General features: G+C 43.3%; 2 protein-coding genes across 5 annotated transcripts in view; both read left to right on the top strand.

The window, feature by feature from the left end:
- Positions 1–26680, top strand: part of akap13 (A-kinase anchoring protein 13) — a 207115-nt gene that overhangs the window by 112589 nt on the left and 67846 nt on the right. For all 4 annotated transcript variants that reach the window (XM_049574388.1, XM_049574389.1, XM_049574390.1 and 1 more), the window contains 9 exons: positions 1538–1685; positions 2784–2949; positions 5720–5826; positions 8645–8791; positions 8899–9008; positions 9128–9271; positions 10485–10610; positions 10744–10861; positions 11184–11304. In XM_049574388.1, the coding sequence (XP_049430345.1) occupies positions 1538–1685; positions 2784–2949; positions 5720–5826; positions 8645–8791; positions 8899–9008; positions 9128–9271; positions 10485–10610; positions 10744–10861; positions 11184–11304 (1187 nt within the window). The remainder of the gene's footprint in view (positions 1–1537; positions 1686–2783; positions 2950–5719; positions 5827–8644; positions 8792–8898; positions 9009–9127; positions 9272–10484; positions 10611–10743; positions 10862–11183; positions 11305–26680) is intronic.
- LOC125887573 (putative nuclease HARBI1) lies at positions 24636–25532 on the top strand. Its single transcript, XM_049574531.1, has 2 exons — positions 24636–25011; positions 25124–25532. Exons 1-2 carry the CDS (start codon positions 24755–24757, stop codon positions 25338–25340), a joined length of 474 nt encoding a protein of 157 aa, XP_049430488.1. The 5' UTR covers positions 24636–24754; the 3' UTR covers positions 25341–25532.

Genomic DNA, 26680 nt, shown 5'->3' with positions numbered 1-26680 from the left:
CCCCTAAACTACCTGAAAAGGAACTAAACCTAGAATAAACAAAAAGACGAATAAAGTAACTACCAGTAATCTCCAGCCCAAACTAAAACAACAAACTAACACAACAAAGGAGGAAAAGGGGAAAACTCCTCACCACCTGTGCTGGTGTCTGTGCCGTGTGCCAAGCCCTGTCTCTATTCTCCCTGTCCCTCTTATCCCCTCCTCCTCTCTCTACCTGAGTGCCGATTGCACTCAGGTGCGCAGCAGGCAGAGGGAGGAGGGAGACAAACCTGACAGGAGAGAGAGACAGCACAGGCAGCTGCACGTAACACCCCCACCCTAAAAACGTGAATGGGGGGGGGAAGCGCCGCGAACATCATTCACGCACTAACATCTGGACAATGTGTCGGCCAGGACATTCTCTTGGCCTTTGATGTGGCGGACCTCCACATTGACAGACTGTAAAAATAGTGCCCAGCGCATGAGCCTCTGATTGGCGTTTCGCATCTGATGAATAAACACAAGAGGGTTGTGGTCAGTGTACACAACAACTGGCGCACTAGCAGAGCCGACATAAACTTCAAAATGTTTGAGTGCCAAGATAAGCGCGAGAGCCTCCTTTTCAATAGTAGAGTACACACGTTGATGTGGATTAAATTTTTTTGAGAAATAGGAGACTGGATGCTCCACCCCATCATCTCCATCTTGAAGGAGCACAGCACCCGCCCCCGCATCACTCGCATCAACAGACATTTCAAACGGACGATCAAATGTGGGTGCAGCCAGGACTGGAGCATGAGTTAGCAAGGCCTTTACACAGTCAAACGCACGCTGACAACTGTCAGACCAATGGAAGAGAGTCTTTGGACTCAACAGATCAGTGAGCGGAGCCGCAACAGCCGAGAAGTTTTTACAGAAGCTTTTTACAGAAGCTTCTGTAGTGAGCCTAATCATGGTGACGCCCCTCCAATGTCTTTGAGAATGTTTCAGCCAGTCTCATCAGGCAGCTGGCTGACATGGGAGAGTCATTACCATGATTAGCCTCACCTGGGCTTCCAAGCTATAAAAGCTGCCTAATCTGTTCACTTGGTCTCTCCCTTCCTTTCAGCTGACATCCACTGAGCAGCTTTGGTTTTGGTTTGCACCTTCAACACCTCCACAGAACACCTGATACTCACCCATGCATGGCTTTCATGCCTGACTTTGCTGATCTACACACTCCATTGATTATTAAGTTAATTTTAGTTTAGTAAATTTGGCTTGTTTTAAGTAAATCTTTTGTGTGGACTCCCTTCTTGTCACATACTCTGAGCCAGTTTGTGACATTGCCATATAGTTTAGATTATTGCATATAATATCGGTGGGTATGTTAGGACTATGTGGGCAGTGTAGGCAATTGCTGAGCAAGACTTAGACTTAATGACTTAAATTGATGTGACAATATGAAAAAAAAAAGCGCCTTCAACTGAAATCATTTGATGAGACAAAAAAACAAACATTAAAAAGTCTGGTAATATTTTTCTATTGATTATCTGTGCCTCTCTTTCATTGCTTCCAGGAGAGGGACAGAAAGGGAGAAAGAGAACGAGAGAGTAAAGACAGAGACAAGAAGAGTGCAAACGATCATGTCTTACTCCCAGTTAGCCCATCTCCTTCTACAGCCAGCATCAAAGTCCTGCATAATAAGGAAACTTTCCTCTGCAACAGTAAGACTCACTCATACTTCTTTTCTGTTCTCCTTCCCTCCCTCTTGTTTTCTTTCCTTCTCTCTTTCCTGAGAGCCAGGCAAGCTGTCTTCTTCTCCTTTGTCTCATCGTAACTTTCCCAGGCTAAGGGCTAATTTCTGCCCAATGTTATAAATGGAGACAGAGTTGGACAGAGGCACATTTTCTGAAAGCTTACGAATACGGATGAAACAGAGCAGCACCACCGCATATCGTGGAGGCAGTGTGGTGTATTTCAAGCAAGATATAACTGTAGGAGATGACAAAGAAATGTAAATAATGCTGAACAAATCAGTACTATAGTGAAATTTTTTTCCATTCATATCAAAATATATCTAATGACCTCACAGAGCACTGCTGTCGACAACACTGCCTCCGTTTAAAGGTACAATATTACAACCTCCTCCACTGTTGCCTCATTTGTCATTGTGTGAAACTTTTGATCCTGCCCTTTAGTGTCATATATTGGCTGTGTCTGTGCTATCATAAAGAATGCAAGGAAGTATGAGGGCAGTGACATTTGCAACATTTGAAATGGACATATCTATTATTGTATGTAAAGAGAGTATAAATGAGCCTTAAGAATCTAAGAAAACATGCCTAAACATGGACAGAATGAACGCAGACAGAGGGCTCTGTCCATATCTAACATTGAGCATAAATGAGCCCTTAAAAGGCAATAGTGAGGTCCATAAGGATGAAACAGGCCTACCTGATTGTAAAAACAGTGATCGACAGGAAGAATACACTATATTACAGATGAGGCAGAATCCCCAGTAGTGTTAGCATCAGATGAGAGGGACCACCTTGTGCCCTGTGGCCTAAGCTTCAGGTAAAGAAAGAGCCTGGTATACAAATAGTATAGATATAGCCTTTAACATGGCACACTTTAAAAGGGAGCAGAGCAGGGTGTAAAAATGTGTTACCATTAGTTTGACCTTGTCAAAGATCTGATAATAAAGACATCTCAGTCTTAGCGAGACTACTCAATTTTAAATCTGTATTTCCTAATAAACTAGACATGGAAGTCTACAACTGATATAATAAGTCCTAAATGTGTAATCTAATGTTTATATCTAGCTGCATCTTCAGCATCATCTCTATCTTCCACATCCTCCTCATCATCACGGGAACGCTGGTCCACAGCCACCACTCCTGATGACCAGTTTATTCCACGGAGACACTCCAGTATCTTCAACCCACACAGCAACCTGGCCAAGAGCATCTCCACCAGCAATATAGCAGGGTGAAACATCTCTCACAAACACACTCACACACTCACAGACAGACAGACAGACAGACACACACACACACACACACACACACACACACACACACACACAAAGTAAGGCGAGCCTTATCAAAAATGTTTTTGTTATTTATGTACAGTACAGGCCAAAAGTTTGGACACACTTTCTCATTCAATGCGTTTTCTTTATTTTCATGACTATTTACATTGTAGATTCTCACTGAAGGCATCAAAACTATGAATGAACACATGTGGAGTTATGTACTTAACAAAAAAAGGTGAAATAACTGAAAACATGTTTTATATTCTAGTTTCTTCAAAATAGCCACCCTTTGCTCTGATTACTGCTTTGCACACTCTTGGCATTCTCTCCATGAGCTTCAAGAGGTAGTCACCTGAAATGGTTTCCACTTCACAGGTGTGCCTTATCAGGGTTAATTAGTGGAATTTCTTGCTTTATCAATGGGGTTGGGACCATCAGTTGTGTTGTGCAGAAGTCAGGTTAATACACAGCCGACAGCCCTATTGGACAACTGTTAAAATTCATATTATGGCAAGAACCAATCAGCTAACTAAAGAAAAACGAGTGGCCATCATTACTTTAAGAAATGAAGGTCAGTCAGTCCGGAAAATTGCAAAAACTTTAAATGTGTCCCCAAGCGGAGTCGCAAAGACCATCAAGCGCTACAACGAAACTGGCACACATGAGGACCGACCCAGGAAAGGAAGACCAAGAGTCACCTCTGCTTCTGAGGATAAGTTCATCCAAGTCACCAGCCTCAGAAATCGCAAGTTAACAGCAGCTCAGATCAGAGACCAGATGAATGCCACACAGAGTTCTAGCAGCAGACCCATCTCTAGAACATCTGTCAAGAGGAGACTGCGCAAATCAGGCCTTCATGGTCAAATAGCTGCTAGGAAACCACTGCTAAGGAGAGGCAACAAGCAGAAGAGATTTGTTTGGGCCAAGAAACACAAGGAATGGACATTAGACCAGTGGAAATCTATGCTTTGGTCTGATGAGTCCAAATGTGAGATCTTTGGTTCCAACCGCCGTGTCTTTGTGAGACGCAGAAAAGGTGAACGGATGGATTCCACATGCCTGGTTCCCACTGTGAAGCATGGAGGAGGAGGTGTGATGGTGTGGGGGTGTTTTGCTGGTGACACTGTTGGGGATTTATTCAAAATTGAAGGCACACTGAACCAGCATGGCTACCACAGCATCCTGCAGCGACATGCCATCCCATCCGGTTTGCGTTTCGTTGGACGATCATTTATTTTTCAACAGGACAATGACCCCAAACACACCTCCAGGCTGTGTAAGGGCTATTTGACCAAGAAGGAGAGTGATGGAGTGCTGCGGCAGATGACCTGGCCTCCACAGTCACCGGACCTGAACCCAATCGAGATGGTTTGGGGTGAGCTGGACCGCAGAGTGAAGGCAAAGGGGCCAACAAGTGCTAAACACCTCTGGGAACTCCTTCCAGACTGTTGGAAAACCATTTCAGGTGACTACCTCTTGAAGCTCATGGAGAGAATGCCAAGAGTGTGCAAAGCAGTAATCAGAGCAAAGGGTGGCTATTTTGAAGAAACTAGAATATAAAACATGTTTTCAGTTATTTCACCTTTTTTTGTTAAGTACATAACTCCATATGTGTTCATTCATAGTTTTGATGCCTTCAGTGAGAATCTACAATGTAAATAGTCATGAAAATAAAGAAAACGCATTGAATGAGAAGGTGTGTCCAAACTTTTGGCCTGTACTGTATATTAATGATTAAATATCACTCAGTCGGTCTCATTCATGAAATTACAGTAAATCTTTGAGTAGATTTGCACATAAAAAACCTTGGTACTAAAAACCTACACCGGATTCATAAACCCGCGGCAAACTCAGATTTGATTATAGCTACATGTGCATATTCATGCCAATTATAATTTGACAGCGTGCTTCTGTTAGTCATCAGTTAGCATACATCCCCACCCATTAATAGCCAATGACCACCATATATGGAGGTGATAATTACTATGGATAGGTGCATCCTGTCAACCTGCAAACATGGAGCAAACAAAGACGGAGAGAGAAAGAAAAACTTTTTTGATGCTGAGACTGAAGGTATTTTCAATGTCAGTACATGATATCCTTGTCTTTCCCTGTCTGACTGCATTCTCAACCTACATTACGAAATTGCCCGTTATTAAATAAACTCAGCAGCAGCATACCTTGAATTATGTGTTTAACATAAGTCATCTAGGCTGAGAATATTTTACAGATTTACCGAGAATTAGCATACCATTAACATTACCATTGGAAAATGCTGGTTCCGGTTCAGCGGCAAAGTTGTGCCCATAATTCACACAAGGTATCATGGGGCTAGAAATAAGGTGGATAAAAGCACGGAGGGGGTAAGGATGCATAATTTTATAAACAAGACAACCTTCTATAAATTTGATAGGATTGTCCCAGCTCAGTAAATTATGATTCTGTAAACAGTGCTTATATACTAAGAATTTATTCTTAGAATGTATTTTTGGGGTGAGTGGTATTTTTATGCCCTTTCTGTTTTGGATTTGTTTCATTTGTATTGATCGAAGCAGTTTTTGTTTTCATTCTTGCTGTTAATTTATTTTCCCTATATCTTTCTTTGTTCCCTTTGTCAGTGTGAAGCAGCCTGTATATATGCTATAGAACTAAAGGTTGTGATTATTGTTTGTAGGGACTGGACATATAAAATGTCATTCATGTTCATGGTTTTGTTCCTTGTAGGTTAGATGATGTGCCACTGAAAGGCCTGAGGTTTCTGTCCCAGTCCACTGACTCTCTCAATCAGGGGAGCAAAGTCAGTGCCTCAACTGAGTCACTCACCGATGACGGTAGCATCCACACAAACGCCCACACACACACAGACACACACACACACAGACACACACACACACACACACACACACACACACATAGACACACATAGACACACATGCTATGAAAACAAGTACAGTAGCATGCAAAAGTTTGGGCATGCATGGTCAAAATTTCTTTTACTGTGAATAATTAAGTGAGTAGAGGATGAACTGATCTCCAAAAGCCATGAAGTTAAAGATGAAACATGCTTTTTAACATGTTAAGCAGGATTAGTGTATTATTTTTGTATTGTACAATTTTAGAGTGGAAAAAAGGGAAAGGAGCACCATGCAAAAGAAATTTGAGTTCTTAGACAAATTTACCAGAGTGTCAGATCTTAATTCGCTTGTTAGGTCTCTGTCTTGTTTACAGTCATTGTTGGGAAAGGCCAGATGATAGAAATTTCAAGGCTCCTCTGGCTCCTGAAACATTAACAATCAGCAGCCATGGGCTCCTCTAAACAGGTGCCTGCACTCTGAAAACTAAATTAAATGATGCCCACAAAGCAGGAGATGGCTATAAGAAGATTGCAAAGTGTTTTCAGGTAGCTGTTTCCTCAGTGTGTAATGTAATTAAGAAATGGCAGCTAACAAGAACTGTGGAGGTCAAGTGAGGTCTGGAAAACCACGAAAGCTTTCTGAGAGAGCTGCTGGTAGGATTGCTATAAAGGTAACTCAAAACTCCCATTTGACTGCAAAAGACCTGCAGGAAGATTTATCAGACTCTGGAGTGATAGTGCACTGTTCTACTGTGCAGCGCCACCTGTACAAATATGACTTTCATGGAAGATTCATCAGAAGAAAACCTTTCCTGTGTACTCACCACAAAATTCAGCATGAGAAGTTTGTAAAGGAACATCTAAATAAACCTGATGCTTTTTGGAAACAGGTCCTGTAGACTGACTTTTTGGACAATATTTGTTTGGAGAAAAAAGGGTGCAGAATTTCATGAAAAGAACACCTGTCCAACTGTTAAGCACAGTGGTGGATCGATCATGTTTTGGGCTTGTGTTGCAGCCAGTGGCCCGGGAACATTTCACAGGTTGGGAAGAATGGATTCAATTAAATTCCCGCAAATTCTGGACACAAACATTACACCATCTGTAAAAATGCTGAAGATGAAGAGAAGATGGCTTCTACAATAGGACAATGATCCTAAAAACACCTTGAAATCCATAATGAACTACAGGGCTCAAAATTGCGACCGTTTCGGTCTGTGTTTCATCTGTGCAACCTCTAAATATAATTGGGAGCACTGGTGTGAGTGTAAATAATTCTTCTGGTGCGACTATTTTTTTCACAAGTCCCCCCCTCAGCGCTGAGGAAAGCCCAGTGCTGAAACGCGTCCATTTGTGATACTGCTGTGCGTTATTAAAAGATGGATATATATGATATTTGTGAGTGCTGACACTGATATATATGATATTTGTGAGTGCTGACACTGAACTAGCCTGGTGAAACCATCCTAATCTCGCGAGCTCGTATTCTATTTCGCTCCGCAGATCAGTCTGGCCTTGCAATCATAAAGGCTCTTCTTTAAAAGCAGAGCAAACGGCTGCACTGAAAGCTTTTGTTGAAAAAAATTGTGTGTTTGCTGTCCTTCCTACGGGGTTTGGTTACCAACTGGCTCCGTTGATCGGGAAGAAGATGGGACTCAGTGAAAACCCAGTGGCTATTGTTGTTTCTCTGCTAGTTGCTCTCATGGAGGAGCAGGTCAGGGAAGCAACCAAGCTGGGAATCACAGCCATGAAACTCGGAGTCCACAGTGAGAAGGAAATCCGCAGCGGACATTTTACTAACATATTTTTTTGGCAAAGACGGCAACACTCTTTCCCAGACATCATCACACCTCATCTCTGCTGCAGCTTGCTGGTCTGCTTACAGTGCCATTGTGCTAGCCTACGTCACATGTTTCATTTACTCTGATTGGTTTTCCATCTTTCCAATTGTGTGAAGGGGCACTTTGAGTTACAGCCGTTGATATCGCCCCTTGGGAATACAGGAAATGTACAGTCTGTGTCCAGACCCATTCGCATTTTGCGATTTGGGTCTGGCAACGCCAGGCTACCACTGATAATACTGATCATCAGACTGATGATCAGTATTATCATCATCTAAGGTTTCTCTTCACAGTCGTGTTCAGTGGTTCAGTGGTGTTTTTTTTTAAAATGTCTTCAACTGAAAAAGTTGTTAATGATAAGTGTACTATACACATACAATGTAATGTATACAGTATAATGTCGAAGTAAGTTAATTTCAAGCTGCAGGTTTTGCCATGGCCCTCACAGTCCCCTGACCTAAACATCATTAAAAATCTGTCAATAGACCTCAAAAGAGAACTGAAAGACTCTTACCTGTTTACCAAGTATTTAGAAGCTGTGATACTTGCCAAAGGGGGCACTACTAAGTACTGACCATGCAGGGTGCCCAAACTTGTGCTTCAGGCTTTCCTTTTTTGTTATTTTGAAACTGTTAAAGATTGAAATTAAAAAGTAATCTTGCTTAAGATAATGAAGAAATGTGTCATCCTTTACTTTTTCCTTTTTGGAAATCAGTGTATCTTCTACTTATTTAACTATTCACACTAAACAAAATTTTGACCAGGGGTGCCTAAACTTTTGCATGCCACTGTATAAAAAACTGGAGAGTGTACTTTTGTGTGTCTGACAAACCTGATGTTGATACAGATTTCTGCATGTGCCCTTTAAATGGTTCTTTGGTTCTGGTGTGTGTGTGTGTGTGTGTGTGTGTGTGTGTGTGTGTGTGTGTGTGTGTGTGTGTGTGTGTGTTGAAGGTACTGAGATGATAGACAGTCAGCTGATTGGAGAGTTTGAGTGTGACATTAAAGATCTGGAAGCTGATTCTTGGAGCGGTATGATGGATAAGAAGTTCTTGAAAATGTTGAGGAAAGATGAAATCAAGAAACAAGATGTCATCTATGGTAAGATATGATGTCACTTATTTTGGAAGGAAGTTAAACTTTACATGTGAATGCTCTCATTTCCACATATCCATACCTGTGGAAATAAGAGCCCTTTCTTTCCACAGAGTTGTTCCAGACAGAGGTCCACCATGTGAGGACGCTGAAGATCATGTCTGAAGTTTACTATAAAGGCCTTCAGAAGGAGCTGCAGTTTGACACTCACACTCTGGACAAGGTGATAAATGTGCTCAGGAGTAGTTCCACCTATAGACACATGCATACAAGCATTATTTCTAAGAAAATCATCATTAAAATACACACATTAAGAGCTACTCTATTGCTCATTCTCTCTAGATTTTCCCAGTTTTGGACAGCCTGTTTGACACACACTCACATTTCCTCACCCTGCTCCTGGAGAGAAAGAGGGCTTCAACAGTTAAGGGACAAAACAACAACAGCTTCTACATCTGCAGCATCGGGGACATCCTGCTCAACCAGGTGAGTATGAAAAAGAAGAGGAGAGGCTGCTGGGATGATAGGGCAGCACATTGGTGCCATGCTTAGCATTGTCGCCTCAGAGCTAGAGGGTTCCTGGTCGAACCTGGGGTGGGGGGTTTGAACCCAGAGGGAGCCCTTCTGTGTGGAGTTTGCATGTTCTCCCCATGTCATCATAGGTTTACTGCGGGTACTCTAGCTTCCTCCCACAGTCCAAAGACATTCAGGTTAATTGGTGACTCTAAATTGGTTGTAGGTGTGAATGTGAGAGTGAATGATTGTCTGTCACTATGTGTCAGCCCTGTGATAGTCTGGTAACCTGTCCAGGGTGTACCCCACACCTTGCCCCCTCAACCCCAACAAGATATGTGGTTACAGAAAATGAATGAATGAAATGAATGAATGAATTTAGATTTATGAGATTATTGAACTCTCAGACTGATCAGACCATTTCAGTGGTGCACTCCGCCATTAACTGTGCCTGCATTATTTTTTAAAAAGTGTTCTTCTCTTCTTCTTTTTGTTCACTATGCATCTGGCTTAGGAATCTGCAGCAATGGGAATAGGAAATAGGAAACAGCCTACAAACAAATAAATCATTACACCATTAGAGTAGATCCTTTTGAAATTATGCAGTTGCAACCCAAAAGCTCCAGCAAACTATATCACAACATGTGAGCATTACCTGTGCATAGACAGATGCTTATAAAGTGAAGCTTATAAAGGGAGGTTTTAGTAGAGAAATGTTAAGGCGAGAATTTTAAATTGGCCCTTCTATGTACATCTGTGCACCCTCTTTGGCTCCCAGGTCACTGTAAAACTCATTTGATGTCACTTACATGTCACCATAAGTACTACATCCATCTAAAAACAACAGGTTTTGGCTTTATTTAAAAATAAAAAGATAATCAATTAGACCACTACACATGTTCCCATTCATAGAAAAGCATAAAAAATGTACAGAATGACCCTTTAATAACAACAATAGCACATCCTATATGGGCTCAGACATATCTGAAGGTGATATCACTGATTCAACCAACATATGGAGACATAGACAATGAAATGAAGGCTAATCCCTTTAAACCGACCTCAGCAGACTTCACTTCTGTCCCCTGGCAATTCAACTCAATAGAGACAATGTTTACTGACTGGAACAAACTGAAAACAGTCTAGAGGCTTTCAATTTAACTTGAAATGTTGATTTTAAATTCAGTTTTCAGGCTGCAGTGCTGATCGTATGAAGAAAATTTATGGGAAGTTCTGCAGTCGCCACAATGAAGCTGTCAATCTCTACAAAGACCTACATGCCAAAGATAAACGCTTCCAAGCTTTCATCAAGGTCAGCACCCATCTCATACCAGCTTCTTTCTATATATATTTAACACATCAGGGGATGTTACAGTCCTGTGGTTCCTTTGCATCTGTGGTATTTGATTGTGAAATTACCTCTGTGTATTTTCTTGTTTGTGCAGAGGACAATGAGCAGCAGCATTGTGCGGAGACTCAGTATTCCAGAGTGCATTTTGTTGGTCACTCAGAGGATCACAAAATATCCTGTTCTCATCCAAAGGATACTTCAGCACACTAAAGGTAAGGACAGAGACACACCCTGTAACAAGTCCCAACCAACACAGAAGTGTAAAATGTAAGTCAGTGAATGGTGTGGACAGTGTATTGTTAATTTGGAATCAATGCAAAAAGTGGTCAGTGATTGGAGATGATATTGCTACTGTATTTAGTGTTTCTTTGAAAACCTCAGTTTAAGAACTGTGCCATCAGCAATTAACCAGAGATAACATGTATCTACCTACTTAATAATTCAGTGTATGACACTTGAACTATATCAGTATCATAGTGCAGTTACACAAGATGTGTTTTATGTGTTTTATGTGATACCTCACTGCTCCAACAGACTCAGATAAAGACTACAGCTCTGTTTATGAAGCTCTGCGCTGTGTGAAGGAGTTAATCATGGCCGTGGACAGTAAAGTCAACGAGCAGGAGAAGAAACGGAGACTAAGGGAAGTCTACAGGTAGAAACTACACACTGTATGTATCAGCTCTTAGATCAGCAGATGGAAAGGATTTAGCTCACCAGGCCTGTTCAAACTATGACAATAAGATGTGCAGAACTAATTGAAATTCTCCTTCTATTGTCACGGCACACTGTCTCCCTATTGGCTGTCCTGCATGGCTATCAGGTAAGGTGGGGTGGGCTCACCTAGTGGTAGAGCTGGTTTTGGTATTGTGTTGAAGTCTGCTCTACATTGATATGTCTTTCCTCCTGCCTACACCTTACCCAAACCCTTTGCCCTAAACCTAACCACCAAGGGGGGCGCGCAACAGGGGAGGACATTTTGGTGTTAGTTTAAAAGGTAGCATGCCAAAGTAGTCAAGAGAGATGATTTGGACCTGGTGCAGAACTAAAATTTATTAGAGATGTTTCTAAGTGCTGTGAGGAAGACAGACAGTGGAGTTTCCCCCTTATCTCTATGAAGTTTTTGTTTTAAGGTAATGTCCGTGTGTTTAATATCTACAAATGAACTGGAGTACAGACGCTAAGCAGTGTCTGACCACAGAGCGTGAGCTAACCAAATGACTGCCGTCGGATCAGTGCCAGGCAGCAAGGCAACAGTTAAGCCCACATCCCTTACCTTAAGCCCGGCAGCCAAACGCTCACTCTCTGGTATGGGCAGCCAAGCTCTGGAAGCCGAGACAAATGTTAGCCCAAGGGGAGTAACAGTTCACAAAATTCACGGTTTGGTTGGTACAGTCAGGTCCATAATTATTTGGACAATGATACAGTTGTCGTCATTTTGGCTCTGTACACCACCACAATGGGTTTTAAATGAAACAATGAATACCTGCTTAAAGTGCAGACTCTCAGCTTTCATTTAAGGCTTTTTTCAAAAATGTAGTATGAACCGTGTAGGAATGACAACCATTTCTTCACACAGTCCCCCAACTTTAAGGGCTCATAAGTATTTGGACAAACTAACATAATCATCAATTAAACAGTCAGTTTTAATACTTGGTTGCAAATCCTTTACAGTCAATGACTGCCTGAAGTGTTGGACACATAGGCATCATCAGATGCTGGGGTTCTTCCCTGGTGATGCTCTGCCAGCCCTTTACTGCAGCCGTCTGCACTTCCTGCTTGTGTTTTGCGTGTTTTGCCCTCAGTTTTGGCTTCAGCAAGAGAAATGCATGCTCAATTGGATTCAGGTCAGATGATATGACTTGGCCATTGCAGAACATTCCACTTCTTTGCCTTAAAAATGTCTTTGGTTGCTTTTGCAGTATGCTTCAGGTCAATGTCCATCTGCACTGTGAAGCATTGTCCAATGAGTTTTGAAGCATTTAGTTGAATCTGAGCAGATAATGTAGCCCCAAACACTTCAGCTTTCATCCTGCTGCTTTTGTAAGCTTGACAAGACTTCACTAGAATAAATACAGAGGGTTTATCACAAGATGCAAACCATTGGTTAGCCTTAAAAATGGAAGGCCAGATTAGAGTTTGTCAAAAACCATCTAAAAAGCCTGTACAGTTGTGGAACAGCATACTATGGACAGATAAAACAAAGATCAACTACCAGAATGATGGGAAGACAAGAGAAGGAAGAAGGGAAGGAACTGCTCATGATCCAAAGCACACCACCTCATCAGTGAAGCATGGTGGAAGTACTGTTATGTCATGGCCATGCATGGCTGCCAGTGGAACTGGTTCTCTTGTATTTATTGATGATGTGACTGCTGACAAGAGCAGCAGGATGAAAGCTGAAGTGTTTGGGGCTACTTTATCTGCTCAGATTCAACTAAATGCTTCAAAACTCATTGGACGATGCTTCACAGTGCAGTTGGACAATGACCTGAAGCATATTGTAAAAGCAACCAAAGACATTTTTAAGGCAAAGAAGTGGAATGTTCTGCAATAGCCAAGTCATATCATCTGCCCTGAATCCAATTGAGCATGCGTTTCTCTTGCTGAAGCCAAAACTGAGGGCAAAACACGCAAAACACAAGCAGGAAGTGCAGACGGCTGCAATACAGGGCTGGCAGAGCATCACCGGGGAAGAACCCCAGCATCTGATGATGCCTATGTGTCCAACACTTCAGGCAGTCATTGACTGTAAAGGATTTGCAACCAAGTATTAAAACTGACTGTTTAATTGATGATTATGTTAGTTTGTCCAAATACTTATGAGCCCTTAAAGTCAGGGGACTGTGTGAAGAAATGGTTGTCATTCCTACATGGTTCATACTACATTTTTGAAAAAAGCCTTAAATGAAAGCAGAGAGTCTGCACTTTAAGCAGGTATTCATTGTTTCATTTAAAACCCATTGTGGTGGTGTACAGAGCCAAAATGATGACAACTGTATCATTGTCCAAATAATTATGGACCTGACTGTATGATACAGTGGTGTCTTGGTATGGTACATTTTCAACACAGCAAAAGAGTAGAAATGCAGACATTTTCTTGATTTTTAATTTTTTTCTTTTTTTTTTTTTTTTCTTTTATTTAATTTTTATCTATCAAAATTAACATCATAAAGTATGATTTTTTTTGACTTGGAACAATGATGGAACCATACTTGACTGACCTATCATCTGGGGTGTCTTTTTACCAGTTCATAAAACAAAACAGCTCTTAGCGACCAAACGCTCACAGATCCAGCTGCGTCAGGCAAATTAATATTACACAAAGCAAGGAGATATTTAAACAGTGCACACCGTATATATTTTGATATTATATGTTATACTTCAGATTTATATTGTTTAGCATTAATTTGTGACAGAAAAGAACGAATTTCATTCTGCAGGGAATCGCGTGTCCTTACTGTGCACATGACAATAAACACTTTGAATCTTGAATCTATATGTTTTATGAAGACCCTATGTACACTCAAAGCTGTCACACAAGTTACGCACCAAAATCTGGTGTAAGAAAAATAATAATAAGAAAAATAAGTATGAGGAATAACAAGTGTGTTCCTGTATGTGCTGTGCACATCTGACAGGTGTAATTGAGCTCAGCTGGAACCTCATCAAGGGACAATTCACCCGCTACTCTACATAAAGGCGTTGCCACATCATACATGTGTGAGGAACCATGGCTGCTTTACAGAATATTCTCGCTGCTAACCAACAGCGTTGCCGTGTATATGTAAATGCATTTGTGCGTCAGCACTTCAGCCCACTCGACGTGTTGCCAGACCAGGCTGTCCAAATGAAGTACCGGCTGCCCCATGCTGAGATACAACGCCTTATCAACTAGTGTCTCCACACATCCGGCAACCCGGTGCAATTTCGCCCTCAGCCCGGAGGTGCAGTGCCTGGCTGCGCAGCGTTTTTATGCAGTGGGGAGCTTCCTGGAGGTGGTGGGAGACGGCACCGGCCTCAGCAAGGCGTCTGTGTTTTTTTTGTTTGAATATAATACATTTCCTCATGATTCTCTTACCAAGACTACTTTTTGTATAGTTGTAGTCTTGTTTTCATCATGAAAATAGGTCATTAACAAATATTTATCTTCTTAGTTTTTCATTAGAATTATTAGAACACACATACACACAAGCAGCAGGGAATTAGTGCGTTAGGTAGCAGCGCTGTGTGTGACTTATGCGCTGATTAAGTGGTGGGTGATCGATTTGCCTGACATCGATTGATTTAGTTTCAGCACCGCGGTAGTGGCCAGCTCCTGTTAAGAGCTTCTTAAAGAGCGATCTTGAAAGCGATCCTAAGAAGGGCATTAAGAACGCATCTGGAAAACACTCGTATCTTAGCGACCCTTCTTACCAAAGACGTTCTTAACTGTGCTCTTAAGTCTAAAGATCGCTCTTAACTGGGAAACGAGGCCAATGTTAACTGGCTCTCCTCATGCTGATTTTTACACAGATTTGTTTTTTACAGCGTAGCATTATCAGGAAAACAATAGGTGAGTTTACTGTGTCGATCCCTGGTCATCCCAAACACGTTTTACGGAGACGCCAGCTGTTGTGAGCCATCTCATCACACAATAGTGAAATCACAGAGCCCACCTATCAAACAGTCACTGTAATCTTCTTGTACCTGCTCATAAATTCAAATTTGTGGCCGTTAGCCTTGGGCTCAGCCATCTTGTAACAAGCTAGCTTAGAGTAGCAGCCTCCCAGTGTGTCACACTGCAGTAGAATGCTCTGGTTTGGGGGTGGGTGGCAGGGCCGGCCCTGGACATCTGGGGGCCCTAAGCAGGATAAGTTTTAGGGGCCCTACTTTGCCATAAATTGACTACTAAGGATACACAAAACCAGATACTGTATGCAATTAAAAACATTATGCATTCAATTTTTACCTCTATCAACATGATGGGCCATAGTTTACTGCTAACTGAGCACACTCACTGAAACACTTAAAGCTAACTAACTGCACTTGCCTTTTTTACCTTTACTATCTGTCTGAATGCTGCTTAGTGTTGAAAATTTTAAAATGGCATTAACTCCACTTGACCACTAGAATTCTATTATCAGTCAATCAATCAATTTTATTTATAAAGCCCAATATCACAAATCACAATTTGCCTCACAGGGCTTTACAGCATACGACATCCCTCTGTCCTTTGGATCCTCACAGTGGATAAGGAAAAACTCGGACAGACATGCAATGGATGTCGTACAGAACAGATCAACGTAATAAATTAACAGTAATCCGTATGACACAATGAGACAGAAAGAGAGAGAGACAAAGACAGAGACAGATGCAGGACAGATGGTAATGACAGTAGCTTACAACAACATTAATTATAGTAATAATATTATAATTAATAATAATATATTAATATCTGATCATGATATCATGTGTGACAATAATCGTATGTGTATAATAACAGTAGACGTATGACTAATGATAACAGCAGCAGCAGGAGGCATTTGGCAGGACCACGGCAGCAGCACAACCACACACGTCAATCAATCAATCAATCAATCAACTTTATTTGTAGAGCGCTTTTCCTGCACGGACATGCAACACAAAGTGCTTTACAGAATTAAAAGCAATTAACACAATTAAAGAAAGAAAAACAATTACAAAGAAAGAAAGCCCCTCCCTCCCACCCTTCATACTACACACACACACACACACACACACACACACACACACACACACACACACAATAGGGAGACATGGCATGGCACTGAGGATCAAGGAAACGCCACCTTTGGGGCCGTCCACACTGGGAGGAGCCGCAGGCCGTGCCATCGGGGGGGACCAGCACCCAGGCCCCCCGACTCCGACAGACAGGTGGACCCCCACATCGAAGGGAGGAGCCCCCAGCCGGCTGGGCCGAAGGGACCCAAGGACAGCACCCCCAATAGCAGACCCGACACAGCTCCCAGTGTGGAGGACCCCCCTGAGGAAACACTGGAGTTAAAAGCTAAAGACTAAAAGCATAAAATAGGACTAAAAGAATAAATAAAATAAAATAAATACAGTACCAAAAATAAAATACATAAGATTATAAATAAAATAGAATAGATACAGTACCAGTGATGAATAAAAACAAAAAATTAAGATTAATATCATCTTAAAAAGCAAGATAAAAGCAGCAACATAAAGTAGGATAGAACCAGATAAGAACATAAGAAGAGTTTAAAATATTAGTTAAAGGCCTGATTAAAAAGGTGTGTCTTTAATCTTCTTTTAAAAATATCAACAGTCTCTGCAGTCCTGAGGCTCTCCGGCAGGCTGTACCACAGGTGGGGGCCATAGTGGCTAAATGCTGCTTCACCATGGGTTTTTGTTCTGGGTTTTGGTATGGTTAAAAGGCCAGTGCCGGAGGACCTCAGGGTCCGCGAGGGTTGATATGGTAAAAGCAGATCAGATAAATAAGAGGGCGCAAGGCCGTTAAGACATTTAAAAACGAGTAAGAGAATCTTAAAATCGATCGTGAAGCGGACGGGGAGCCAATGCAGCGACTCTAAAACCGGTGTAATATGCTCCCACCCTCTGGTCCTCATCAGCACGCGTGCGGCTGAGTTTTGTAATAATTGGAGATTTAAAATACTCTTTTTGGGAAGACCAGAGAGCAGGGCATTACAGTAATCTAAGCGACAGGAAATAAAAGCATGCATTAGCACCTCCGTACTGGCCTGAGAGAGAAACGGGCGGACTCTGGCTATGTTCTTAAGGTGATAAAAACCTATTTTCGTTATATTTTTGATATGTGGGATAAAATTCAGCTCAGAGTCAAAAGTCATGCCCAAATTTTTTACTGATTGGGTTGGTTTAAGATCCTGTAGTTTTGGTAAAAGTTTCTCTCTCTGGCCTTCAGGACCTATAACTAAAACCTCAGTTTTGTCCTGGTTGAGCTGTAGGAAATTCTCTGCCATCCATGACTTGATGTCTACAATGCAGTTAAAAAGGGCATCAATTGGCCCTGTGTCATCAGGAGACATGGCGATGTATAGCTGTGTATCATCGGCATAACTATGGAAGCTGATGCCGTGTCTCCTGATGACGTCCCCAAGGGGAAGATTAAAGAGAAGTGGACCTAAAATTGAGCCTTGGGGAACCCCACATCCAATTTCATGGGTTCCTGAGGAACATGTATCCATACTTACATAAAAGCATCGGTCTGTGAGATAAGAACAAAACCAGTTAAGAACAGTACCGGAGCGGCGGACCAGATGTCTGAGTCTTTTTAATAAAATGTGATGGTCTACCGTATCAAAAGCGGCACTTAGATCCAGTAGAACCAACACTGTGAGCTTTTTGTTATCTAAATTCCACCTGATGTCGTTTATAATCTTTAGAAGGGCTGTCTCGGTACTGTGGTTCCTCCTAAAACCAGACTGATACCTCTCTAAAATGCTATTTCTATTTAAAAAGTCATTAACTTGGTTAAAAACCAGTTTTTCTAAAATTTCACTTAAAAACGGTAAGTTGGATACAGGTCGGTAATTATTAAGAACATTGGGGTCTAAGTTGCTCTTCTTCAGAAGGGGCTTCACCACCGCCGTTTTAAAGGCGGTGGGGAAGACACCCGTCTGAAGAGAGCAGTTCATGATGTTTAAAAACTGCTCCTCAAAGAAACCATAAAACGTCTTTAAAAGTGATGTGGGAATTGGATCTAAAAGGCAAGTTGTTGGGTTTACTTGGGAGAAAACTCGACCAAGTGTCCTTGCATCAACCAGGGCAAAACTCTCCAGTGCTTCCTCAGGCAAGGACAACAGTCCAGGTGTGTTAACAGACAAAACTTTCTTGGATAACAGGCTGGATCTGATGTCCTTGATTTTAGTTCTGAAGTGGTCTGCAAAGTCTTCACAAAGATCATCTGTTGGTGTCTTAAGAACTTTATTAAAATCAGTGCCTGTTAAATATTAAAAGTGGAGAAGAGGAACCGGGGGTTGTTTTTATGGTTGGTGATGAGTTGTGAGAAATGGGAAATTCGTGCCTTTTTGACTGCGTTATTGTAGGTTTTGAGTTGTTGACGTAAAATCTCATAATGAGCTCAGTTTACTCTTTCTCCATCTTCTCTCAGCACTCCTGCATTCTCTTTTCAGTTTATTGATTTCATCGTTTTTTCTCCACGGGGGTGTAGGTTTTCTTTTTATTGTTTTAGTTACAGATGGAGCTACTAAGTCCAGAGTTGACTTCAGTTTACTGTTAAAATTATCAACGATAAAATCACAAGGTGCAGGTAAAACTTCAGCAGGAGTGCTCTGTAAAATCTGGATAAAATTTGCAGCGACTTCAGAAGTTAGATAGCGCCTCCTCACTGTTCTCACCGGGGCCTCCTCCTGGTTAAAACTGGTGATGTTAAAAAATACACAGTAGTGGTCGGACACAGCCAGGTCGACAACAGAGGACACACCGATGGACAGGCCATGGGTTATGACCAGGTCCAGGGTGTGTCCTCTGTTGTGAGTTGGCTGTGTGACGTGCTGCTTAAAATCAAGACAATTTAAAAGGTTTAAAAACTCTCTGGATATTGGATCCAAGGTATCATCAACGTGTAGATTAAAATCACCAGTTATTAAAATCCTGCTATAAGAGGTGTGAATGATTGATAAAAGTTCAGAGAATTCACTGATAAAAGAACTAGAGTGATGGGGTGGTCTGTAAACAGTGATGCAAAGAATCGGAGGGCTGCTAAAAGTAAAGGCATGGTACTCAAATGACTTGTAACTGTTAAAAGACACTCCATTTGAGGTGAGTGTGTCATTTGTAATGGATGCCATCCCGCCTCCTCTTCTACCCTCTCTAGTAGAAAACAAAAAATTAAAATTTGGTGGGCAGGCCTCGGTGAGTACAACAGGTGCGTCAGTGCCAAGCCATGTCTCCGTTAAAAGAAGACAGTCTAACTTATTATCTGAAATCACGTCATTCATTAAAAAAGTTCTATTTAAAAGAGAGCGAACATTAAAAAGTGCCACATTGATGGTGACAGGAGGCTTGTTGATCATGGAGGTGGGCTGTGGGTGTTTTGTGAGTGGTCGAAGGTTATGAAGGTTCGCGGAGTGAGTATGGCGGTGTCTGATGTGTTGATGTAGTGTAATGCTTACCGGAATGGATGAGGTGTTGATGTGAATATGAGGTCCATGTCCGGTACTGTGTGTATGGTGGTCAGAGGTGGAACTGAGTGGATAGGAGCATGGACCTGGGGGACATCAATCGGTGTTGGACAGAGCAGCTGGTGGGGGTTTGGGGAAAATTGCATGCTGAACACCGTATGCCAGACGGCTGAAGCTGCCGATCCCTCTGCCACAGGTGGGGGTGGGGCCGGAGATAAAAACAGTCACCTGGGACTGTGAGATGGAGTTAAAAAGGTGTCTAAAATCCTGCTTTAAAAGTTCGGACTATTGCCTGGCGATGTCGTTCGCACCTGCGTGGATAATAATCCTTTTCGCCTGCGGATGGGAGCTCAGGATGTCCGGTATTTTCCCGGTTACGTCGGTAACGGTGGCTCCAGGGAACGACAAGGTTAACTACTCCCTCATGCGGACGCGCACGATAGCGTCCCCGATGACCAGGGTTGTGGGAGTGTCCGCTCGGTCTTCAGGGGAGCAAGCCAGCTCAGCCACCTAGCCAACCCACACCAGGACTCCGGGTGTGATCCCTCGCCAGGCGGGGAGAACGGGAGGAGTGCCAGCGCACCGCGTCCTTCACGAGCCGCTTGCGCTGGGATGAGGAGCGGGTCGGCGCCGGCGGACGGCTCCCTGTTGGACACCCACCTGCTGGAGGGCAGCTACCAGTGAGTGGAGGGAAGGCTGTGGTGTCCGTCGGCGGGGGCATGGTGTCTGTGGCCGCAGGAACAGGTACCGTCTCTTGGTGTGGGTCCCGGGTCGCCGGTGTTTCGGATTTACTTGCGACCCTGTTAACTGGCGACCTTCAGCCGAATGCGTCTGTGGTTGTCGTAGTGACAACAGCTGTTTTCAACCAGGAAGAGAACACGTAGCTGTCCTCGCGAAGGCCTCTTTATTCAGTTTTTCGGAAGAATATCAAAACATAGCCGACCTGATCCGTCTTTGGACTCTTGTTGGAGGATCCCAGTCACGGACCGACACTCAGTCGCGGTTTGAATCACACTTGTTATGACGGAATGTTGAAAACAGGAAGAGGCCAAGTTGCTTTTCCTGTAAATCTAACTCCTATCTCGAATAAATTTTCTAAATAGGCCTACACAGTTTCGTCTCTGGTGCCTGCCTAAATAAACATGTGCCATATTAAAGAACCGTTCAGCCCTGTGAAACGTAAAAAAGAAAATTTTCACGGGATTCGAACCCGCTTCGTCATGGGAAAATAAATTAAGAGCGCACCATTAACGGGGTACGCCACTTTATTGACAGATCCATTAAAAATCCGACAACATACAGCCAGTTGGGAATTAGCTAGATCAACTTGTGACCACACTGTCCATGCACTGAGGAACATTTTACATTCTCACTGCTTTCCAATACAAAAACCAGCGGTTTTAAATCCACTTAATTCATAAACATAACGTTTATTGTTGTGCTACAGGTCGATAAAGCCAATATTCATATACTCACGTGGAAATACTTTATTTTAAATTAAGCAATAAAGCAGTGCGTTCTGTGCGTTCACACTGGACGCGAATTCGCAAATTCGCGCGTCAAGATTACATACAAAGTCAATGCAAAGACGCGATTAGACGCGAATTCGCGCCGGGCGGCGCGATGGACGCGTTTAGCGCGACGCGATGGACGCGATAGACACGATAGCCTCATCGCTCGAGTTGAAAATATTGAACTTTTGAGGCGAATTCGCGTGACTCTGTACCGCGAAAGCCAATCAGCATTGAGATTCTCCCGACGTCACTGGCGTGTGTCAACAACAATAAACTGCTACTCACCGGAGACAGATGGACAGGCGCTCCGCAGCTGAAACGGAGCGGCTGTAGTTGGTGTCCTGCCCGGAGATCCTGGCGCCAACCCCCGCCAACAGGTCCTCAAACTGGGCCCCAGTCAGCCTGAAGTACCGCTGAAAGCGGCTATCATCCAGACGGAGTTCCTGGAGGAGGTGGTGATACTCGCCGAGCTGGATGCGCTTCTGCAGGATAGGGTGAATCCAAAAACGACGGCGTTTGGCCCTCCGACGCTTCTGGGACTTCCAGAGAAAGTAAACAACAAAGCAGCGATGGTGGTTATCTCCGCCATGGTCGTCAGTGACGTCTTGACGCCCCGACGTCCCGTTGTTGATGCCGAGATGAAGGAGAAACTTATCATTGCGGTGTGCGGCTACCCGGAGCTATATGATACTACGTGTCTACTCTACAGAGACCGCAACAAAAAGGAGCAGGCTTGGGTGAAAGTTGCCGAGGAGACTGGTCGACTTGGTAAGTTCTGTAAATATGTGTGTTTAATTAGTTTGCAGAATGGTTGTACTATGAACGTTAGCACTAGCTTAGCTCCGGTTAGCTTAGCTCCGTCATTCCCGCTACTCGCGCGAATGACGCGATGACGCGAATGAACAAAATGGTCAGGCGTCGAAACTCGGGCGTTACGGGCGGCGCGTTACTCGCGTCACGCGCGTGCAATTCGCTTCACTCGCGTCCGGTGTGAACGCACAGTTCTGCGGAGCGGACTTACCAGTCCGTGAGGTCTCCAGCCAGTTGGTCAGCGTCGGGAAACGGGACCTGAGGGTGATCAGCAGGGAATCCTTCCTCTGGAGCTCATTCTACATCCGCTCAATGTCCTCGAGAAGGTTAGCGATTTTTTTGTATGCTTTGTTCAGCATTTGTTCCAATTTTCCAGGTGAGTCGGCAGCGTCCAGTGTTGCCATGGCGGCTCACCAGGCCTTTCTTTAAAAACTTAAGATCCAAACGTCCGATGACTAAAAAACTTTCACCCAGTAAAAAAATAAAACGTTAAAAGCAAACATTAGCCAGAGGCATAATGTTTAGAGTGATTTAAAATGTTTTAAAACTGGATAAAAATGCTGCTCCGCCGAATCTCTGCAGACATGATGTCACACTATCCAGGCACCGCTGCAATACGAGTTAACCAGTTGAGACAGTGGAGCACAAAGGCTCCGGAGAAAAAGCTGAGTTAGTGACATCCAGAATGGCCGAGTTAGCAAATGCAGTAATAGGACGAGTCTGCTATGCTGACGTATTGCGGTAAGCGAGTTGTGTCATTTCCGGTGTTTCTGTGACAGCGTCTCTGTACTACTCTGGTGAATTCTAGTAGCCTGCTTTCTCACTTCAGTTGCTTTAACGTTGCTTTAACATCTACTTCAAGTCTTAACCCACACTGGTTCTGTTTAAGCACTTATAGCTCTCCTTCTTTCTACGACTCTCTCGCTAAACTCTTAGCTGTTGTTTGCACGTTACTAGCCTTGTTAGCTACATTAGCTTTACAGTTAGCGATGGCTTCTCCCTCTGCTCTCTCTTGCTCGGTGTGCCAAATGTTCAGTTATGCCTCTGCCTCCTTTAGCGACAGTGGTAATTGTAATAAGTGTAGCTTATTTGCTGTGTTGGAGGCGAGGCTTAGTGAATTAGAAGCGCGGCTCCGCACCATGGAAAACCATTCAGTAGCCGCGGTAGTTAGCCAGCCCCCTGTAGCCAGTGCGGAGCCACACAGCATAGCCTTAGCCTCTGCTAACTGTCCTCCGGTAACTCCCGTTCAGCCTGGAGGTTGGGTTACAGTTCGCCAGAAGCACAGCTCCGAGCCGAAGCCCATGGCTCACCACCAGCCTGTTCACGTTTCCACCCCTTTTCCCCACTCAGCGACACACCCGCTGAGGATAAAACTCTGGTTATTGGCAGCTCTATTCTGAGAAACGTGAAGTTAGCAACACCAGCGGCCATAGTCAAATGTACCCCTGGGGCCAGAGCGGGCGACATTGAATCAAATTTAAAACTGCTGGCTAAAGCTAAACGTAGATTCAGTAAGATTGTTATTCACGTCGGCGGCAATGACACCCAGTTACGCCAATCGGAGGTCGCTAAAATTAATATTGCTTCGGTGTGTGAATATGCAAAAACGATGTCAGACTCCGTAGTTTTCTCTGGACCCCTCCCAAATCTGACCAGTGATGACATGTTTAGCCGCATGTCATCATTTAATCGCTGGCTGTCCAGGTGGTGTCCAGCAAACGATGTGGGTTTCGTTAATAATTGGCAAACTTTCTGGGGAAAACCTGGTCTTATTAGGAGAGACGGCATTCATCCCACTTTGGATGGAGCTGCTCTCATTTCTAGGATCCAGGAGCCGAGTGCACCAGCTGGGCGCACGCCTGGGTGTAACGTTACGTCCGACTTAGAACGGAAAGTTACGACCAGTTTAAGGTTAAGACGAGTGCACCAGTTAGACTTAAGCCCTGTGTGTCTTCCGCCTGGGTGTAACTTTTACGCCTAATGTGGAGCAGGCGTAAGTTGGAAACTCGGACTTGTAGCCATGGTAATTTTAACGGAATCAAACGGCCGGAAAAAAGAAAGAAAGATGGCAAGACGTCTTATTTACTGGATGCTTAACGAGAGAGCATTTAGACGGGAAAGAGTCATTCGTGACAGGACAAACCCGCTCGATGTGTATACAGAGAGTGAGCTGATAGAGAGGTTTCGTTTCGGCAGACAAGCGCTCTTTGAGTTAATTGAAGAGCTCTCCCCTCAACTGCAGCATCGGTCTGACAGAAACTCGGCGCTGTCCCCCGCCCTGCAGGTGCTGATTGCGCTCAGGTTTTACGCCAACGGGGCCTTTCAAAATACAGTGGGGGACATGATCAATGTACACCGGACAACAGCATGCCGGGCAATTAGAAGAGTGTCCCTGGCCCTCCAACGGTTCGTAAGGAATAACATCCACCTACCCACGCAAGAAGAGTCCGCAAGGACCAAGCAGGACTTCTATTTAACATCGGGCATAACCGGTATTGTCGGCTGCATTGACGGCACTCATGTTCGTATACAAGCTCCCTCTGAACATGAATATTTATACGTAAATCGGAAGGGTTACCACTCTATAAATGTTCAGCTTGTTTGTGACTCTGACATGACCATCATCGACCTCGTAGCAAGGTGGCCTGGGTCGACCCATGATGCCCGCATCCTGAGAGAAAGTGCCCTGTATCAGGACTTTGAGGCAGGGAGAGTGACTGGTCTTCTCCTCGGAGACAGTGGATACCCACTGAAGCGGTGGTTAATGACCCCTCTCATCGCACCGAGAACAGCACAAGAGCACAACTACAACATGAAGCACGCATCGACAAGAAATATTGTGGAGCGATGCATCGGGGTGCTCAAACGGAGGTCAGTATTTAGTTTATGGGCATAAACACCACTAAAAAAACACAAAAATCATAGTTTGGCATATGCAATGTGTATAGTGATGATGTTTATGGATATGTTTCGTTGCTTATAGGTTTCACTGCCTCCACGGTGAAATGAGAATGCATCCTGAGCGTGTCTGTGTTGTCATTGCTGCTGCCGCGGTGCTACACAACATTTGCATCAAAAAGAGGATCCCTCTTCCGAGGCAAGAAGACGTGGTGCCGGAGGTGGATGAGAACCCTGCTCCTGCAATCCCTGAAGATATCAGCGGACGACTTGCCCGCAACCATATAATCAATAACTTGTAGGACTGATAACGTATTGTACAGAATGGAGTGAGAAAATGATGTAAATATTATAAATTAGTGCAACTTTATTTGTAAAATGAACTTTTATAGTCTAATCAGACTTTGATGTTTCAGTTGAATTAATTTGATTCTCTTGAATTTTTATAATCAGACACTGTTGTTTCAAATGATTTGTTTTTATTGTAATCTTCTTTATCAAAGCCTATTTTAAATAAATAAATAAACAAACAAACAAGTAATTAGTCTCTAAGTAATATAAATATAAATTATGGCTATAAATTGATCACATAAGTAATTTTATCATTACAAGGATATGGTGAACTATGAAACAGGAAACATGGAAAATAAATAAATAAATAGAACATGTCAATCAATCAATAGTATCTCATTAGAGTATGGTAAATGACAGACTGTCTTCAGAGAAGTTATGTCTATTCTCCTGTCTCTCCAGTAATTTAATTTCCAGTCTGAGTTTTGTCTTTTCAAGTTCCAACTTTTCATGCTCTGCTTTAAGTTTGGCAGTCTCGGCCTCCACACGAAGGATCTCCTTTTCAACAAGGATGCGCTGCAGCTCCGCTAAATCCTTCTTGCTCCGTTTTGGGAGGGGGGCAGCAGACTGATGTTGTGATCCCTCCTGCGTCTCTGTGTGTGTGGTGAGGCACACTGTTGGGCTTCCCTCTTGTGTGGGGAGGTCGGCTGAGTCTGTAAAATTGCAACATTGTATTCAAAGTTTGTTGAGACAATATAGGCCGAACTGATGACTGTAGGAAAAAGTCACTTGTAGTATAAAGCTACTTTGTTAATAACCTACCACTCTGACAGCAGCTGACAGCTGTCACACCATAGTCTGTGCTGCAGCGGTCCGACTCACACACATCAACGGCTGCTGACATTTCTGTGCTGTCAATCCCGTTCAGACCCGTGAAGGTGGGGGAGTCCTCTCCAAACAGCTCGATTATGATAGCGCTGTAAGGTGATATCTTCGGGAGAGGTCCTCCCCCAGTCGGCGGGTTTTTGAGAATGGAAGAGTCTTTTTTGGCTCTTGACAAAAGATCCTTCCACTTTTTCCTGACCTCTTCCACTGTCCGCAGTCCTCCATCACAGTTATTGTTTATGGACGCAGTGATTGTTTTCCACGCCGACAGTTTGTGCCTGTTGGTGTTGGTGTTATTTAATCTTGCCGTGAGGATGTCCTTATGTTCTGAATATAATTCTATCAGCTTCCTAATTTCTCCATCTGTAAAATTTACCTTCCTTTTTTTTTGATTAGTGTTCTCCATATTGTTTCTTCTTCCAGCTGTGGGGACAAGTTTGAGAGCGCTTTGGGTAGAAGTGTGTTG

This window comes from Epinephelus fuscoguttatus, linkage group LG4 (genome assembly GCF_011397635.1).
Source record: "Epinephelus fuscoguttatus linkage group LG4, E.fuscoguttatus.final_Chr_v1".
Taxonomy (NCBI): Eukaryota; Metazoa; Chordata; class Actinopteri; order Perciformes; family Serranidae; genus Epinephelus; species Epinephelus fuscoguttatus.
Note: the sequence above shows the minus strand (reverse complement) of the source record. Positions and strands in the feature narration are given on the sequence as shown.

Bases quoted from the DNA above. Each gene is read 5' to 3' on its own strand.
- LOC125887573 (XM_049574531.1), top strand. From the start codon at position 24,755: ATGACCATCATCGACCTCGTAGCAAGGTGGCCTGGGTCGACCCATGAT. The intron at 25,012-25,123 runs GTCAGTATTTAG...CGTTGCTTATAG, and splicing joins ATCGGGGTGCTCAAACGGAG to GTTTCACTGCCTCCACGGTG.